This window comes from Psammomys obesus, unplaced genomic scaffold (assembly GCF_907164565.1).
Source record: "Psammomys obesus unplaced genomic scaffold, mPsaObe1.curated_primary_1811, whole genome shotgun sequence".
In the NCBI taxonomy this organism is placed as follows: Eukaryota; Metazoa; Chordata; class Mammalia; order Rodentia; family Muridae; genus Psammomys; species Psammomys obesus.
In genome coordinates, this window is record NW_026596326.1 from 548,886 (window position 1) to 568,338 (window position 19,453).

The window sequence follows — 19,453 nt, forward strand, 5'->3', positions numbered from 1 at the left end:
CAGCTGAGAGCAGCCAGACAAGGGTAGTAGGAACCAAACTCAGGCCCTCTAGGAGGGCAGCAAGGTCTGTCAACTGCTGAGCCATCTCTTCAGCTCCCAGATGTCTCTCTCTGTTGGCATAAATTTAAGAGCATTCACAGTCTTCAGGCTGTGCCATAGCAACACTATTTCACAGGCAGCTTTTATGTCTATTTAGGGTGGAGGGGTGTAAAAAGAAAAGAAAACTGGGGAAGGTCAATGGTGATGGAGACAGGTTTGTTTTGGAACAAACCTAAGAAAGCTCTTCTCAGAGAGAGAGAACTCTTACAAGTGAGGGGTTTTTATCATAGATGGGGATCAGGGCTGGCAGACAGGTCGAGGTCCAGCTTGGTCAAGCAGTGTTAATGGTTAAACTACAATATGCAGAAATGGTGTCGGCAGTGTTGACTTCAGGACATTGACACAGTCGCAGTCTCCAGCTGCTGGTGCTGGAGAGTAGTTCCAGGAAGGGGAGCACTGCTCAGGCTGCAATGGAGTTGCCTCTGAGTTGTACTCTCTCAAGGATGACTGGAGCCCTCAGATGGACCCACAAACCTCACCATCTGCCAGGCACCACCTATGCAACAGACTTCTTAAATGGCTGGTTCCTGGGAACAAAACCAAATACAAGCTTGTCAGGACAAGTTGAGATGATAGGGGAATGTAGCTATTTTAAAATCAGGCGAGGAAAACCAGCCCCAGAAATGATTGGCCACACCAGTCCAAGGATAGGGTGTAACTCTCTGGACCCCATAAATTGATCGACACCTAGCTCTAAGATGGCATAGCATGGCCCACCAACCTGATACCTAGTATGAACCAAGGAACAACAGTCAGAAACCACTAGCCTGTTCTTGAAGCTTCAGCTCAGCTTGGGCCTCTGCTGTCCACAGACACATGCGCACACACACACACACACACACACACACACACAGTTTCCTGCTCCAGCCTGTTTGTACTCTCCCTTAGACTGCACCCTGAAGCCTGTCTTTCAGCCTGGACTCTCCCTTGGGCCACAGCAGCAACTTCATCCCAGGATTGGTCTTAGGTTCTCATCTACACATATTCTCTTGACATTCTCTCTGACCACTTTTCAACCCCTGTGCACTCACCTTAGCCTCTTTAACCTGCATCCACTCTGTAAACCACATAATAGGCCCCTAGAGAGACCTGTATTAACTACGTGCAGTGTGACAGGAGAATTAAGATTGGAATCAGGGAATCTGCTTTAGCCTTAGCCAGGTTTCTCAAATAGGTGGGACTGCCTGAGAAACTGCCACCACAGAAACCACCGAGCACAGAGGATGAGTCGCTTCTCAGATCTTCAAATTTATCTTTATTAAGCTTGGTGAAGGCCCCATTCTTTGAGATGTGGTTGGTCAGCGAACTTGAGCCTGGTCCTATGTAGGGCCTCAGACACATGCTGCTCATTCTACAGCTTGGTTCAACGGACATGGTAATCTAGACGGTGTGAACTTTTGCCTCTGTGCCTTGGAGCACACAAACACAATGTTAAGCTTCTCTGTGTTGTTCCAGTTTTAGTATCTGTGCTGCCAAAGGTACAATAGATAGCTTCTCACAGCAGCCAGCCAATCCCAATCCTAACAAATGTGTTACCATCAGGAAACTTATTCTAAGCTGTCCAATATTTCAATCATTCAAAAAAGGTTAAAATCCAGATTTTTAGGTGAAATTATTTGATGTCTAACTATCTGCCACAACTTTTTGTTTTTATTTTATTTTTTGAGGCAGGATCTTACTACCTACCCCTGGCTGGGCTGGAACTGGTTACGTAAACTAGGCTGCCCTTGAACTCACAAAGATTTACCTGCCTCTGCCTCCTTAATGCTGGGATTAAAAGTGCGTGCCACCACACCTGGCCTGCAACATTTTAATAATTTTAAACACTAACAGTCCTGGGATTTGATATGGTCCGTGTCCCTCGTTTTTTGTTTGTTTGTTTTTTAAAAATTGTTATGACATTTTTGCCTTACTCTGACCAAATTTCCTTCTATTCCTAGTTAAGAAAATAGGCTGACTAACCACATATCTGTATGGTGACTTATCCAGGCCAGAGCTGGAAAGCACAAGGGAAGCAGTGTGCTTTGTTTCCTTATTGTGAAATCTTATTTAGTAATGAGGTTGCTTCAATTCCTATCACACTTAATTAATAACAGAATCCAGATCTCATTTCCAACGCACCACTGTGGATCTTGCCTGCTAGCCTGTCGTTCATATTAATTTGATTTAAAAAAAAATAAAAAGGTCCCCAATACACACACACACACACACACACACACACACACGTCTGACTCATATGACCTAGTTTCTTCAGCAGTCCTTTTAGGGCCTATTCTGAAGAATGCTGCAGAAAAATGGTGCAGTCGAAAACACTGGACATGAGTTGGCATGGTGAGGCACACATTTAAGGCACACATTTAATCCCAGTACTCGGGAAGCAGAGGCAGGAGGAGCACCATGAGTTCAAAGCCAGCTACCGCTACATTACTGAGTCCTAGGCCAGCCTGTGCTAGACTAATTCTGACTGGGAAGTAGCTTCTTTGGTAGAGTGCCTGAAGCACTTGCAGGCAGGAGGATCACATTGGTTGTGTGTGTGTGCGTTTGGGGTTGGACGCAGCTCAGTGGTAGAGGTCTCGATTGGCACGTGTGAGACACAAACTTCAATTCCCAGAACTGGCCCCACCCAAAAGTAGTTAAGCACATCCTTGCTACATGACATATTTGAGGGAAATGGGGTGTCAAGACAGGGTTTTTCTGTATAGCCCTGGCTGTCCTAGAACTCGCTCCGCAGGCCAAGCTGGCCTGAGAGATCTGCCTGCCTCCGCCTCTCCAGGGCTGCGATAAAAGCATGTATGACTGTTCTGAGGTCAGCCTGGACAACAAGAGACCTTGTCTGGGAAACAAAACAACAACAATAAATAAAAACAGTGATATTTTTGTCTCAAAAAATATATATATATATAGTCATGAAATGAAAGTTTAAAAGAGGAAGTTGTGTCGCAAAGACCCACGGGGTTGCCTGAACGCTAAACTAAGGCGTATTCAAGTTGTGGGAAGTCGAAAGTTCAGAAGTAACTTTCAAGCACTCCCGGCTGGGGATCACTGGAGATCACCGGCGGTTCTTAGAAGTCCGGCTCTTCCAGAGCCTTGTTCAAGGAAAGCAAGCCCAGGCACGCGCTAGCAGAGAGGGCAGCGGCGGCAGGGAGCAGAGCGAGGCCGCCAGCCCAGGCCGCGGGTCACGTGACCGGCCAACATGGCCGCCCGCGGAGACTGCCGCCGGGCGGGGCAGGACTCGGAGCCGGGGCCGGGGCCGGAGCCGGAGCCGGGGCCGGGGCCGGGGCCCGAGGCCGGCCTAGAGTCCGGGGAAGAGTTCGAGATCGTGGACCGGAGCCAGCTGCCGAGCCCCGGCGAGCTGCGGAGCGCGGCGCGGCCTCGAGCGGCCGACGGCTGGTCGGCGCCCATCCTGACGCTGGCGCGCAGGGCCACCGGGAACCTGTCGGCGAGCTGCGGTAGCGCGCTGCGCGCGGCCGCGGGGCTGGGAGACGGCGGCGTCGGCGGGGAGCGCGCAGGTAGGCCGGGGGCGGGGGGCGCCCGCGGGCTGGGGCTGCCGCGGGGCTGGGGGTACCCGACCCGCTGGAAAGCCGGACGAGGTGCCCCGAGGACCCGTGCCGCGCGGCGCGGGGCTCCTGCTTTAATGCCGCCCTGCGGGAGAAGCGCGGGACGCGGCGCCTGCGGCCGGGGGCTCCCCTCCCACGTTGTGTTTGTCTAAGTGAACCCCAGGACAGCGGCACCGAGATCACGGATTGACTTTAAATGGGAGGATGAGATAGGAGGCGTAGACGGAAAGTAATCTGTGTTCGTGTTTTGCATACTTGAGAAACGAAGTCTGGTGCTGGTGCCCTGTTAACAATCTCAGCAGCCAGCCGCTTGTGCACCTGCGGCTGAGGTTGACGGCATATTCCGAAGTTGGTGAGAGCGGCGAGTCAGAATCAGGAGGTTTTGGTTCCCTTTATACTCCCGCCACTCACACACACACACACACACACACACACACACACTGCCGTGGGACATGGACAAGCCATCGCTTCTCCTACTCGCAGTTCCCAATCTATAAAATGGGGATTTTGAAAAATCTTTAACCAGCTACCTTCTACAGCCCTGTTCAGCTCTTATGATCCAGATTAGAATTTCAGCACAGCAGTAAGACAGAATAAAGACAAAATGGTTATTTATGTTTGACTGCTTGGGCGTGGTGATTCAGGTGTGTACTTCCGGCACATCATGTTAATGTCCTCAGGACTGTGCTGATTGTAATGCAGTGGAGAACATTATAATATAAAAGATAGCCATGGTGTCCTGCGTTGTGGCACTCGCCTTAAGTACCAGCACTCACTCAGGCGCCAAAGGCAGGTGGATCTCTGTGAGTGACCCACTTGGTGTCCATAGTGAGCCCCTGTCTATAAGTAAATAAATAAGCAAATAGCCATGCTTCACATGACTACGGCACTTACAGGCCGTGCAGACTTCAGGTTGTTGTTTTGTAAAGTGAGTGTCGACTGTAAATGCCTGGGTCATCATGTGCACACAGTAGACTTTGTTACCTGGAGTTTATTTTTAAAAGAAAACAAAACTAAGGAAAAAAAAACAAGCTTCTTTCCTTGGTAATAAATTAACCTTGGTTTTGGGAGGACCAGGGTTTCTCTGTGTAGTCCTGGAGTTCCCCCGGAGTGCTGGAATTAAAGGCATGTGCCTCCACCACCCAGCAACCTTGGTTATTTTTATGATGTTTACTTTTGTGTGTGTGTATGAGTTCATATGTTTGTATATGTATTTGTTCACTTGAAGACCAGAGGTCAATTTTGGGTCTCTTCCTCAATCGCTTAATCCACCTTATTTTTGAGACAAGGTCTCTCACTAAGCCTGGAGCTTACCAGTTGGCCCAGTGTCCGACAAGACCCAAGTATCCTCCTGCCTCTGCGTTCCCAGCGCTGGGAATACTAACAGATGGTGTCATGCCCAGTTTTTAACTCTAGGGATCTGAACTCAGATCTTCATGTTTCATGTCTCCAGCCCTGCTCTTTTTCACTTTGTTATCACCATGGTGTACCTGTGGAAGTCAGAGGATGCCTCTCAGGAGTCAGTTACCTCCTACCATGTGGGCTCCAGGGCTAGAACTCAGCTCACCAGGCTTGTCAACAAGTGCCCACTGAGGCATCTCACCAGCCCTAGCTTTCACTTTTTGACTCTTATAACCATGGTTTAACACCTACACAGATAGCCGGGCATGGTAGTGCACACCTTTAATCCCAGCTCTCAGGAAGGAGAAGCAGGTGGCTCTCTGTGAGTTCTAGGCAAACCTGGTCTACAAAGAGAGTTCCAGGGCAGCCAGGGCTGTTACACAGAGAAATGCTGTCTCAGGGGAGGGGGGAGTCACACACGCGTGCACACACACACAAACACACTATGTACCTATACAGGAATATTTTTTTTTCTTTTTATCCCTATCTTAACCTTTTTCTATTTAAAATTGTTTGGGTTTTAGTTTTTATTTAGCTTTTACTTAAGCCTTTTGGCTAAGAGCAAAGATTCATAGAGAATCAACAACAGTTCCCAAATCTCAGGAAGTTTGGGGTAAGGATGGAAAGGAGCTGGTTAGTGACTTCGGGGCAGAACTGGGTAGCAGGAATGGTTTCCAATATTCTGTCGTATAATTAGAACAGCTATACCACAACTGCTGAGTATTTCCTAACAGCTAATGGAGAGGTTTGGAATGTTCCCAACACAAAGAAAGGAAAACCATTGGAGGTGACGGAGATGCCAGTTACGTGTTATATACATAAACTAAATTATCACAGCAGCAACCCTTAAATTTGTACAGCTGCTGCTGCAACTTAAAATATAAATAGAGGTTTTCAAGATTCAAGATAGCGCAGTGGGTAAAGGTGCCTCCAAGTCTGATGGCCTGAGTTTAATCCCCAAAACCCACATGGTAGAAGGAGAGAACTGACTCTCAGGAGTTGGTCCCTGATCACCATATGTGTACCATAGCATGCACAAGCACCCCCCCAACACACTATGTAAGTAAAATGCATATATAGATGGGTGTATGTTTCTATGCATGTATACATTTGTATGTGTGTGCGTACATATGTATTATCTAAGATACCTTAGCTTAGGCCTCTAAGGTCAGGATTGTGACTGTCACTCTTCTGCCTCTACATCTTGTCCCACTGGAAAATCCTCAGGAAAGAACATAGATAGAGCCGTCACCTGTGGTAACAATGCCTTCTTCTAGAACATACCTCCCTCCCACCCACACCCATCTGTGGATAACATTTGTTAATCCCACAGAACGAGAGTAAAGACCATGACCCAAATTCTGTGGTCAAATAATGCAAGCCTTATTTTCTGTCAAAGTGGGCTAAACAGGGTTTGAGAAAATGGCACCAAACATAAGAGAAAGTGGGGTTCTTATAGCCCCCCCCAAAAAAACCCACAAGGCTAAGTGGCTTCCAAGGGATTTAGAAATTGGCAGAACATCACATCTAATCAGGGTGGAGGTTAGGGTGGATGATATGGACCACATCAAGTAGGTCAAGACATGGTCAAGCCCAAGTTTTATAAAAAAAACAGGGATGAACTTAATTTGACCTTATAATAAGATGGCTTTTAATCTTTTTCTTCTTTTTTTTTTTTATTTAGTTATTTATTGATTATTTTATTTATTTATTTATTTTGGTTGTTTGATTTTTCTGAGACTGGATTTCTCCGTGTAATAGCCTTGGCTGTCCTCAAACTCACTTTGTAGACCAGGTTAGCCTCAAACTCACAGAGATCCATCTGCTCTGCCTCTGCCTCATAAGTGCTGAGGCTAAAGGTGTGCACCACAGTGGTGGTATTTTAATCTTATGGTGGAGTCAGGCTGGTCCACCACATTTCACAGTTAAACACGAAAGAAGTACATACTACAATAATAATAAAAAGCAGAATATAGTGAGTGCGCAGGCCAGTAACCATGACTTATCCCTCCCGATTCTGTTGCTCTCCATGACTGTGTGGACTGTACTCTGCACCTCCTGCGGTTCGGTGGCTTTGTTTACAGGGCTGTCCCACAGTGCATGAGGAATGCCGTTTTGCAGCAGCTAGAAGGTCACAGACCTTCTGTTCCCTTGTACTCGATCAGTCCTAAAGCATTGTTATACTGTTCATACTGTTCATAGGTAAATAAAATGTGCCTTGCCGCTCCAGAATCATGGATAATCAATACCTGATGAACTAGTGTGTATCTGGAAAGGCTCTGTCTTCCCTTTAGGGCAGTGACATAAAGTATAGATAACACTTAGCAGTGTGCCTACTGAATGCCACAATAGTTTTAGGTCTGAACTCACACCACCCTCTTTAACTGATGTTCCACAATAAGCCTGGACGGTGGTAGTGCTGGTTTCATGGGTATAGAACTAACATAGCCACCATGATTAAAGGGCAAGACTTGCAGAAGCCCCTGCTTACACTTGATAATTTTTTTCAATGACTGTGTTATGTCTCACACCTGTAATCCTAGCACTGGAGAGACTGAAGGAGGAAAATTGCCATTTGTTTGAGGCTAGGTTGGCCCACATAGTAAGACTCCTGTTCCTCCTAAAAAAGAATGATACAATAGTAATTTTTCCTTGAATAAGGGGTAATTAATTAATTTTACATGTTTATATGTGTGCCTGGGTGAATTTATGTTCACACTGTAAGTGTAGGTGCTTGTGGAGTCCAGAAGAGGGCATCAGATTCCCTGAAGCTGGAGCCAACTGCTTGATGTGAGTGCTGGGGACCAAACTCAGATCCTCTGGAAGAGCAGCACACAGTCTTAATTAGTGAACCAACTCTCCAGCTCTGAATTCATGTTTTATAGATGAACTGTGCTGGGACCAAGGAGCATGGCCGGGACACTTGGAGCCAAGCTCATGTGGGATCCCTGTCTGCCTTCTCAAAACCTCTGGAACTTCTCCCTGATGTTCCTCGGCTCCACTGTGGCCAGGAGTAGCCAGCAAGGGCAAGGACAGAGCCCCTCGGAGCTCTCTGAATTTCAGGGCAGGGTGGAGCCACAGAACACTAGTGATGCCACTGTGGAGGGGACTGTCACCCATCAGTCCCTGTAGGGCAGCTGACCTGTGGTAAGGGAAGATTTGACACTGATACTTTGGTCCAGGCCTAGATTTTACATGAGCTTTATGAATTGTGTGGTGAACCCATCCATTTTATTACATTTTTTTTAAACCTTTTTAGTGAAAGACAGTGTGTGTGAGATGGAGGGGAGGAGAGAGACAGACAGACAGACAGAGTGAGAGCAAGAGAGAGAGAGCTGCATGTGGAAGTCACAGAGCATTTTTCAGGAGTTGTTTTCTCCTTCCACCCTGTGGGCTGAGTATTGAGCTTAGGTCATGAGGCCTGGCAGCTCATACCTTTTCCCACTAAGCCATCTTGCTGGTCCTGTTACCCCTGTTTCATAAAGAGGGAAACTTGAACCAAAACAGTGTATCTCTCAAGCCCATGCTACTAGTCACAACACAAAACTGCCTGTCCCTTTAGATGGCTTCTTATGTAAATGTCGTAACACGGAGTTTTAAAGCCAGGAGTGGTGGCCTTTAATCCTAACCCTGGGGGCTGGGGGGGCAGGTGTATCTCTGTGAGTTCGAGGCCAGCCTGGTCTACAAAGTGAGTCCAGGACAGCCAAGACTACACAGAGAAACCCTGTCTCAGAAAAAGAAAAAGTGGCATTTTGAAATTAGTCCATTTAATGAAAGTATTAAGTAACGCAGAATGTGGCAAAATGCAAGCATGGCTTCTTAGGGGTCTCAGTTCAAGGAGATGCTGGTCTGGGGTATATGTATTTCCACAGGTCAGCCATGTTTGAAACCATTAGCTCATGAGCCACATACTCTGCTGAGGCCTTGGAGAAGCAGGGTCAAGACAGTGGCCAGCACTGCAGGCCAGGCGCCCTGAGACCCTCTCTGTCACTGGGTACTCAGTGGTGAGAATGGTAGAGTCTGGGAGCAGAACTCTTACCAGACAACATTAAAAAAGAAAGAAAGAAAAAGAAGCTGCTGTGGAAAGGTGTCGGATGTTTTGAACATCCCATGTGAGCCCAGGTGCAGAGTTGTCTCATCTCATTTGGGAGATTTTATATATATATATATATATATATATATATATATATATATATATATATGCTTGTGCATGCGTACTCATGAGTGCCTAATGTTTGCAAGTATCTTTGCACACAGCTATCCAGCTTTCCCCCTCATACATGCTGGACATACATAAAGGCAGAGCTTGCTTTTTAGAGTGAAGCTCCCTAAATGATGAACGCCTGTACGGGTATTGACTATCTTTATCTTTAATGGGTACTGATATCTTTGACTCTCTTCACAGTCATTTAGATAGGCCTGGAGTCCCAGCTACTCACAAGATTGGGGCCAGAGGCCAGCTGAGCCAAGAGTTGAAAGCTAGCCAGGGTAGCTTTCTGGCCCATCTTAACATGCTGGGCCAGATACTGACTGTAAACACAAAATTGTGAGCCGGAGAGATGGCTCCATGGCTAAGAATACTGGCTGTTCTTACAGAGGACTCAAGTTTGATTTTCAGCATTCACCATCTAGAAAAAATTATCTCATTGTGTCTGTCTCATCAGGTCATGGTGTGAGCCACATCTGCCTGTTCTTGTTCATGGTTTTTGTTTGGTTTTCTTCCTTCTTTCCTTCCTTCCTTCCTTCCTTCCTTCCTTCCTTCCTTCCTTCCTTTCTTTCTTTCTTTCTTTCTTTCTTTCTTTCTTTCTTTCTTTCTTTTTAACAGTCTCATGCGACCCACTCTGGCCTCAGACTTGCTGTGTAGACAAGACTGGTTTTGGGCTCTGACCCCAAGTGCTGGGATTCAGGAGCATGCTGTCACACCCATCTTTAATGTGTCAGAACACTTCCACACAAATGGTACAGCTCTTCTCAAGTGAAACAGGCTAGCTTTTCCCCTTCACATTAGTGACTGAGCTGTAGAAACAAGAAGAGAAAATTTCTGAAAGTCAGGAAAGCCCAGGGTTGTTTTTGCTGGCAGTTAAGTCCCGGGTAACACTACTCCATATTAACGGGCCATACAGCTGGGGATGTAGCTCAGTGGTAGAGTGCTTGCCTGGCATGTACCAGACTTTGGTTCAGTACCTGACAAAAGATAAATTGGCATAGTGACACAGTCTATAATCTCAGCACTTACAAGATGATGGCAAAAGGATCACAAGTTCAAGGTCATGTTGACTTTTATCTATCCCCTATTTTTTATGCATTTGTGTACCTGTATGTGTGGGGACTATGCTGCTTGCATGTCAGAGGATAAGTTGCAGGAATTGGTTCTCTCCTGCCATTATGTAAATCCTAGGACTAGAACTCAGGTCCTGAAGCTTGCCACCAGACCCTTTAACATGCTGAGCCATCTTAACATGCTGGACCAGAGACTGACTGTAAACACAAAATTGTGAGCTGGAGAGATGGCTCCATGGCTAAGAATACTGGCTGTTCTTACAGAGGACTCAAGTTTGATTCCCAGCATTCACATGGAGCCTTACAACCATCTGTAATATGAAATATCCTCTTTTGGCCTCCATGGACACCAGGCATATGGTACATATGCATACAGGCAGACAAAAAATCCCATGCACACATAGCATAAAAATAAACCTTTAAAATGTATTTAAAAAAAAAAAAAAGAAAGAAAGAAAGAAATGTCTCAACTTCCAAGAAATACCAAAAATATTTCACCAATACTTAGCAAATGGTAATTATACTTCTTGGTCTTCCATTTAGCTACCTTGGTTAAACCAGAAAACTCCAAATGATCTAAATGTTGCTTATTTCATTACTCTTTTGTCACTGCAATGTTTGGTTGTTTTCTTGTTTTTGTTTTTAATCAAAAGTCTTTTCTGCTTCTCATGGTATACTGCATTGAGACAAGCTGTGGGCTCAGGGATCACTTGCCTTTACAAACAAGTTCACTGAAAGATCTCAGGGCCTTAGTGTGGTAATGCAAACCTTTAATCCCAGCACTCAGGAGGCAGAGGCAGGCAGATCTCTGAGTTTGAGTCCAGCCTGGTCTACAGAGCAAGTTCCAGGACAGCCAGGGCTACAGAGAGAAACCCTGCCTCAAAAAACTAATAAATAGGGCTGGAGAGATGACTCAGTGGTTAAAAGCACTATCTACTCTTCAAAGGACCCAGATTCAACTCCCAGGACCCACATGGCAGCTCACAACCCCTCTGTGACCCCAATTCTAAGAGCTCTGACACATTCACACTAATACACATAAAGTAAAATTTAAAAACACTAATAAATAAATTTTATAAACTTTCTTTATTATGGCATATTTGTGCCTTTTCTTGAAGAAGTCTCCCCTTTTTATTGTTTTTTCCTTAAGTTTTATTTTTTCTGATCTATTCCTTTATAATATAAATATTTAATTAATAGGATTTTCTCAACAGCTAAAAATAACTTTACCACTCCTGTTCAAATGCTTTACTTAGCCCACTTCTTCCTCTCCACAGCCAAGGCGAAGTGTTGAGAGCAGCAGACCCATACCTCTCCCTAGACTTCTTGTGTCTTGCTGAGAGAATTTAGAAATTTTAGCCCCATTGCAATCTTAATAAGTTTTATTGGAAATTCAGGGTTGTAAACTCGTATTTTAGATTTTTTATTCATTTATTTATTTTTTGGGTTTTTGTTTGTTTGTTTGTTTGTTTTGTTTTGTTTCAGGACAGGGTTTCTCTGTGTAGCCTTGGCTGTCCTAGACTCCCTTTATAGACCAGGCTGACCTCGAACTCAGACAGCCTCCCTAGATCTGGGATTAAAGGTGTATGCCACCACGCCGAGCTGTCTTTCAAGTTTAATTATTGTTTAGTTTGTATGTATGTATTAAGTGGCATTAAGTCCCAAAAAATCTCTTTCCCCAAAGTCTGGCATTTAGACAAAAGCCAGCATTCTCTCAGGGACTTCTTCAAAGGAGTCATTCTCTTTATCTCTGGCAAAGGTGACATATGGCTCTTCCATTAACCTATGCCTGTGGCGCTAGCCCTTAGGCTCCCTCCGTCCATACTCATAAGTGTCTGGTTCAGAGTCATCCTGGCTGGCATACCCTGTCCCTACCCTAAACCTCTCCCATGCCCCCACCCACCCCCTTCCCTTGCCCCAGTTTCGCTCCCTTTTCCTCATCTTCTCTTTCTTACATAATTCAGTCATTTTGGCTACATGCTCACTTGGCTTCCCTTTTAGCTTCTCTGTCCTCAGCATCTCTCTTGATCTGTTTGCCCTCTTCCCTCTCTCTTCTCTCACTCTCCCCTCTCTCTCTTCTCTCATGGCTGTCTGTTCTGCTGCCCATGTTCAGTCTGGAGTCTTCCAGATGCCTCTGGCTCTCCCTTATATCTACAATAAAAACCTCCTCAACCATACCCAGGAGTGATCATGTCCTCATTTTCATTCAAATAGTACCTACTTGTTCTCTTTTAATTGTATGTTCACATCCAGTGCTCACATTCAGAATGTACTTACCAACAAGACTAGCAACCCCAAACACACAAAAAAATTAAGATTGGACGAGTGTTTTCAGGGAAACAAACAAACAAAAACCTAGGAAAGCAATAGGCTATGAAAAAGTTATTTGACCTCAGTAGTAATCACACAGCTGCAAATAAGCCGGGCTCTCCTTCACGGAAGGACCAGACTGAAGGGTGGCGAAGGCTGAGAGGCAGAACCTGCAGGTGTTTTTTTAGTTTGTAGTCTTAATTATTTAGAGGGCGGGTTAAGGGGGGTTTGTTTTGATTTGATTTGATTTGATTTGATTTGATTTGATTTGATTATGAGCGTGTTGGTAAGGGCGATACGTTGCAGGTGCTTACAGAGTCCAGAACACGTTGTACGATGCCCTGGGGCTGCGTTTACAGGTGGTTGTGAGCCTGGCTGGTAGGCTTGGGTCATCTGAAAAAGCAGTGTGTTCTTAACCGCAGGGCCCCAGAGTCCAAGTTTGGTTTTTTGTTTGTTTTTTGTTTTTGTTTTTGTTTTAACTCTAGGATGTCATTTTCCTGGGCTTAAGCCAACATTGGTAAGCACTGTCCTAGATATCCCATACTAACTGTAGACTCTTATTCTCCGAAGTGACAAAATGAATAGAGTGGAAATGGAAATGTAGCTGTTATTTCTAACAAGCTTTTTTTTTTTAATGCGTTTGCAAAACACAGAATGGCCACAAGTGGTGGATGAAAGCTCATAGTCAGGAAAGGAAGGAAGGGTGCTTTCCTGAAGGCACGATAATGGGAAATAAGGACATCCTGAAACCCTACGAGTCACGGGGGCATTCTTCCGCCGTCCAAGGGCAGCTAGTACAAGATGGCCGCGCTCCTCCGTGGGCGTGCCCCTGAGCTGGCGGCGTCCAATAGGAGTGGTCAGGGGCGGGGCGCTTCACCAGTACGCCTTCTCGTTTAGAGACGAGGCGGCCTAGACTCTGCGCCCTTTCATTGGTCAGGGAGGAGACCAGTTGCGGCGAGTCTTGTTAGAGTCATCTCCCAAGCAACGCCTGCCGCCGCTTGGGAGTGAGGACCCAGCCTGAGGCGTTCGGTCTCTGCTTCCACACAAGGCTCAGGGGGCTGCTTAGGAACTGTGGCCTGCAGAGATGGATTGCGACTTGACTGTGAGCCCCGGATGTCCTCCTGCCGGTGCGTCCTCACCCTGAGCAAGCCTCTGCCTCTGCCGCACCAGTCTGACCCCTCTCACCTCCGAACCCCACTCAGCCCACTAAGGAAGCTGTTCTTTTTGTGCCCACAGCTTCCAAAGGCCAGATGATGGAGGAGCGTGCCAACCTGATGCACATGATGAAACTCAGCATTAAGGTCTTGCTGCAGTCTGCCCTTAGCCTGGGACGCAGTCTGGACGCCGACCACGCCCCCTTGCAGCAGTTCTTTGTAGTGATGGAGCACTGCCTCAAGCATGGGCTGAAAGGTGAGCCTGGGGGCGGTTGGGAGCTTGGAAATTTGGGGTAAGTCTTTGCCCTCGCTAGTGCTAAGCATTGTTGCGGGTGTAGAGAGGAGAGTAGCACACAGAGCAGACAGATTCCCTGTGTTCTAGAGCAGCACTGTCCAGTAGAACTGGTACTGCAAGCCACAGGGGCCAGTCTTAGTTCTCGTGAGTACTTTTTAATAATAAGGCTTAAAATCCACTATGTTTTACATTGCCTACACATCATTTCAGCCTTTGGCTACACTACCCACACTGCAGGTCCACCATTAGTAATTCATGTGGCTGCCGGTGGCCTTCGGGAGGCACAGCCACGACAGTGAATACAGAAACACAGAATTACAACGTGCTGCCAGTTCAGGGAAGCAGAACAAGTGAGATGATGGAGAATGAAGACCGGGAATTTTCAGATACAGGAAAGAAAAAAAAAATTGAGGGGTTGACATGTGCACTGAGACTTAAGGAAGAGAGAACACTGCAAAGATTTGGGTCCACAGCACAAGGTAAGGGGGGGACAAAGCAGATTTAAAGGTGCAAATGTCCTGAGTGGGGCCGACCGGGGAGTGTGGATGGAGGAATGGGGGGTGAGACCTGGGAAGCAGGGAAAGGCTTGATCATGCAGGCCCGTAGACATCATGACAGGGAGCTGTCTGTTCTTCTAAGTGGTTTGGGGGGAGTTTAAGGGAGAAATGTGGCTTGGTTTGCATCTTTAAAAAAAAAACTTACAGCCAAATGGAGACCAAATTATAAGTGTAGGGAAATGAAGATACTAGGAAAGCAACTGGCTATTGTGGCAGTGTAGGAGGAAAGTGGTTGTGACAATCAGGGGTTAAATATTGATGCTACCACCAGGACAAAAGTGGCAGGATTTAGAAGGTTTCAGTTCATAAGCAGTAACTTGAAGAGAGAGCACAATACCGCCAAAGGAAGGCAGAGCTCGTTTCATCTATGGACTCTGCCAGTCTGAAAGAGTGTCACAGGACTGAGTATGGAGCCCCGTAGCTGTGCTTGGCTTTGAAAGGAAGGCTTTGGGCCCCAGAAGAAACTGCAACCTGATCTCAGGACTGACACTGTTGTTTTCCCTTTTAGTTAAGAAGAGTTTTATTGGCCAAAATAAATCTTTCTTTGGTCCGTTGGAGCTGGTGGAAAAACTTTGCCCTGAAGCATCAGATATAGCCACCAGTGTCAGGAATCTTCCAGAGCTAAAGTGAGTAAGAGGCAGTGATGCCGACTGCATGTCGGCCTTTATCCTCTCCAGTTTGCCTCCGCTCGGGTCCTTCCTAATTCAGAACTCTCTGTAGCAGGAACCATGCTCGACCTAGATGCTAATCCCACCTGTGATGGCCATTGCTCATGTGACCTTGAGTGAGACCCGAACCTTTCTGGGCCTCACACTCCTGTTCTCTACCATGAAGACAGTGGTTGCCTTTTGCCACGTGGTTCACATAATGTAAATTTGTTATTGGGATTGCAGATAGGGCTCAGCAATTAAGAATGCCTGCTGTTCTTACAGAGGACTAGCGTCTTGTTTCTAGCACCCCATCAGGTGGCATGTGGGAATCAGGGAAACTGCAGGTGTGTCTCTAGCACAGTGTGGCAAATCTTACATTGCATTTCACCACAAACATAAAATTGCATAGATGAGTCTGTGCTTCAGAAATGCTATGAGACTTGAAGCGCCTGTGACACAAAATCAAAAAAGCACCTAAGTTGTACAGTGTACAGTGTGAGTGAGTGTGTGTGTGTGTGTGTGTGTGTGTGTGTGTGTGTGTGTGTGTGTAAACACCTCTCCCCCGGGTAATTTTATTTTCTTCTGTGTTTTTTGTTATTATACCATAGCGATCTGATTCTCCGTTTGAATTCTAGGACAGCCATGGGAAGAGGCAGAGCTTGGCTCTACCTTGCTCTCATGCAAAAGAAACTGGCAGATTACCTGAAAGTCCTCATAGACAATAAACATCTCTTGAGGTATTGCATCCTTGTGTTTGTATTTACTTTGTAGTTGCAGCATAGGCTCTAGGTCATTGTGAAATAAAGGAGACAGAATGTTCATAGCTGAGATCCAAATCAGGAGTCTTCAGTGCTCTGAGGCGAGGTTTGAAGTGTTTCTTTGTTGAGCCCTGGTATCTCAGAAGCACTGTAAATAAGAGTCACAAGACTTTATTTTGAAATTCTGAAAATAATTCTCCCAAAATATTAATACTTCTAAATTGGTAACTGGCAACCCATTCAATTAAGTTTCAGTAGAATGGTATTTACTAGACTAGATGATAGCAAGGATAAAATAACTTTTGAATTAGGGACAGTGGATAGTTTTTAAATAAAATAACATATGTATGTCATTTCATATGTATATACAATTTTATCTCCAGTTTTTAAAATACGCATTTCTTAGCATTAGTGAAAACCTAAATAGTGGCCATCACTGAAATTTATGATTGACTAATTCATTATATTTATGGTTGTATAAACAAGTAGCCATTATAAAAGAGATTTTCTCTAGACTGAAAATTTATATAACAGAAGTCTCTATAGTGTTAATTATCTTGTCTAGTTCAGATAAATTCTTTATATCATGGCCAAGACCTAGATTTTTCAGAATTTTCAAGTCATGACTTATTGTTAAACATAGCTTGTTTTGATTTTTGGTTTTCTTTCCTTTTAAGTTTATTTACTTATTGAGGGTTTGTGTGTACCATGGCACATATGTGTAGGTCAGAAAACAAATTGAGGAAATCAGTTCTCTCTCTCTTTCTTTCTCTCTTTTCTTTTTTTTTTTTTTTTTTTTTTGAGGGGAGGCCAGTATTTTGTTTTGTTTTGTTTTTTTTGTTTTGGTTTGTTTTGTTTGTTTTGATTTTGATTTTTTTGAGGCAGGGTTTTTCTGTGTAGCCCTGGCTGTCCTGGAACTCGCTCTTTAGACCAGGTCGGCCTTGAACTCAGAGACCCACCTGCCTCTGCCTCCCAAGTGCTGAGATTGAAGATGTACTCCACCACAGCTAGCTCAGATCTCTCCTTCAATCCATTGGGTTCCAGAGATCAACTCAGATTGTCAGGCTAGGGAGGTGCCTTTGCCCATGGTCACCTCCCCGGTCAGTCCTGGTGACCTAATGTTTCAGATAGTGAATTCCATGTACAGAGAGAAGCCAGTGAAGACATGGGAGCCTGAAGCAGAATGACAGGAAGACAGCAGCCAAGAGTAGCTGAGAAGATCCAGATGGAGGAGCCTGATAGGCAGCTCTGCAGCTTTCTGTCACAAAACACATGAGAGAATCAGATTTTAAGAGAAAGAGCTGGAGAGATGTCTCAGTAAATAAACTGCTTGTTATGCAGGCATCAGATTCAGTCCCCAGCACCTATATTAAAAAGCTGGATTTAGAAGCTGTATTTCATGCAGACAAAACACCCATACATACACATAGAATAAAATGATTAAAATAAATAGGCCAGCGTCTGAGGACAGGCACCTGAGGCTGACCTCTGGCATGTACACATATGCGCATGCACACCCACACACACGGCCCCACACAAATGGAAAAAAAAGATTTGGCTCACAGTCTCAGAGGTTTCAGTTCATAACTGATCCTTTTGCTTTGTGCCTGTGGCAAGGCAGCATGTCCTCGAGGGAGCATGTGGTAGATAGAATAAAAACTGCTGACTTCCTGGCCAGAAAGTGAGAAGAGGAAAAGGAAAAGGTCACACCCCTTCAGGGCACACACTCAGTGACCTAATGACCACTCAGTTGGTCCCACTTCTAAGGGTTTTAGCAGCACTATGCTAGGTAGCAACATTACCATGTGGATATTTGAGAGACGATTAGGATCCATCTGCAGCAGAAGAGGAGGTACATGACTTGGTGGGAGAAAGGAAACTCCCCGAGGGTCCACTTCTCCAGGGCAGACCTAGAAGCCAGGTGACAGCCTAGCAATGGAAAGGCAAGAAGGCTGGGATGAGGGTGAGTCATGTTTCAGAAAGGTACTTCTGAGCAGCTCCCTGACATGTCAGTCTCTTGCAGTGAGTTCTATGAGCCTGAGGCATTAATGATGGAGGAAGAGGGCATGGTGATTGTCGGTCTGCTGGTGGGACTCAATGTTCTGGACGCCAATCTCTGCTTAAAGGGTGAAGACTTGGATTCTCAGGTAATAGGGAATTTAGGCTCTGATGGGATGAATCAGGCTAGCAATTTGTTTTACATGAAGTCTGCAAACATACTGAGCCTAAGAAAGGGGCAAAAGGCAGGAGCCCTTTGCTGGAAGTTAGGGCAGGCTGCCATGGTGGGGATATCTCAAGGGAGAGTGAAAAAGTAAACACAGGCAGAGCCAGGGATGGGGCTCAATTGGTGAAGTACTTGTATAGCATACACAAGGCCTTAGGTTTGGTTCCCAGCACCGCGTTAACCAGGCATGATGGTGCCTGCCTGTAACCCCGGCACTCTGGAGGTATAGCCAGGAGGACTAGAAGTTCAAGGTCATCCTCAGTACAAAGCAAGTCCAAGAGATGGGACTGGAGAGATGGCTCACTGGTTATGTGCACTGATTACAAACTGTACGTGGTGGCGCAGGCCTTTAATCCCAGCACTTGGGAGGCAGAGGCAGAGGGATCTCTGTGAGTTCAAGGCCAGCCTGGTCTACAAATGAGTTCCAGGGCAGCCATGGCTCTACACAGAGAAATCTTATTTCAAAAAACAAAAACAAACAAACAAAAAAGAAAGCACTAGTTGCTCTTCCGGAGAACCCAGGTTTAGTTCCCAGCACCTGCGCGGCAGCTAAAAACCTACTAACTCCAGTTCCAGAAGAGTTAAGGCCCTCTTCTGGCCTGCACAGGCACTGCATGCACATGGTGCACAGACACACAGACAGGCAAAACACCAATATCCATAAAGTTAAAAAACAAGAGAGAAGAAACTAAACATTACATTGTCTCAGTTTAAAAAAAAAAAAAACACATTACATTGTCTCAGTTGGTGTTGTACACCTCTAATCCCAGCACTGGGGAATAAGAGGAAAGCAGATTTCTGTAAGTTCTAGGCAAACCAGTTCTAGTAAGTTTCAGGTCAGCAAGAGTTACCTAGTGAAACCCTGTCTCAAAACAGAAAAGGTGAGCCCACAGCCTGCTCTCCAGTGTGCCTTACTAGTCAGTCTGAACACCTCTCTTTCTCCTAATCCATATGCTGAAACCTGCATTAACATCTTTAATAAAATGCTCGGCTCTGCCGAAAGAGACAAGCAGAAACACCCAGCATCAACCTGGGGCCTCAGTATGCACACACACTAAGATGCACACACACACACACACACACACACACACACACTCTCTCTCCTTTGGATGCACACACAGTAGTGGCGTGAACATCCTGAATTTCAAAGCTTACAAGGTTTGTGGGA

General features: G+C 45.6%; 1 protein-coding gene across 2 annotated transcripts in view; it reads left to right on the forward strand.

The window, feature by feature from the left end:
- Nucleotides 1-3,279: 3,279 nt before the first annotated feature.
- The window catches only part of Rufy1 (RUN and FYVE domain containing 1), a 41,595-nt gene continuing 25,421 nt past the window's right edge, over nt 3,280-19,453 (forward strand). The window contains exons 1-5 of one of the 2 annotated variants that reach the window (XM_055597146.1): nt 3,280-3,608; nt 13,884-14,057; nt 15,162-15,279; nt 15,939-16,040; nt 18,085-18,208. In XM_055597146.1, the coding sequence (XP_055453121.1) occupies nt 3,293-3,608; nt 13,884-14,057; nt 15,162-15,279; nt 15,939-16,040; nt 18,085-18,208 (834 nt within the window). In that variant the 5' untranslated portion in view covers nt 3,280-3,292. Of the gene's footprint in view, nt 3,609-13,683; nt 13,775-13,883; nt 14,058-15,161; nt 15,280-15,938; nt 16,041-18,084; nt 18,209-19,453 lie in introns of those variants that run through there. The other variant, XM_055597147.1, reaches the window with a different exon arrangement.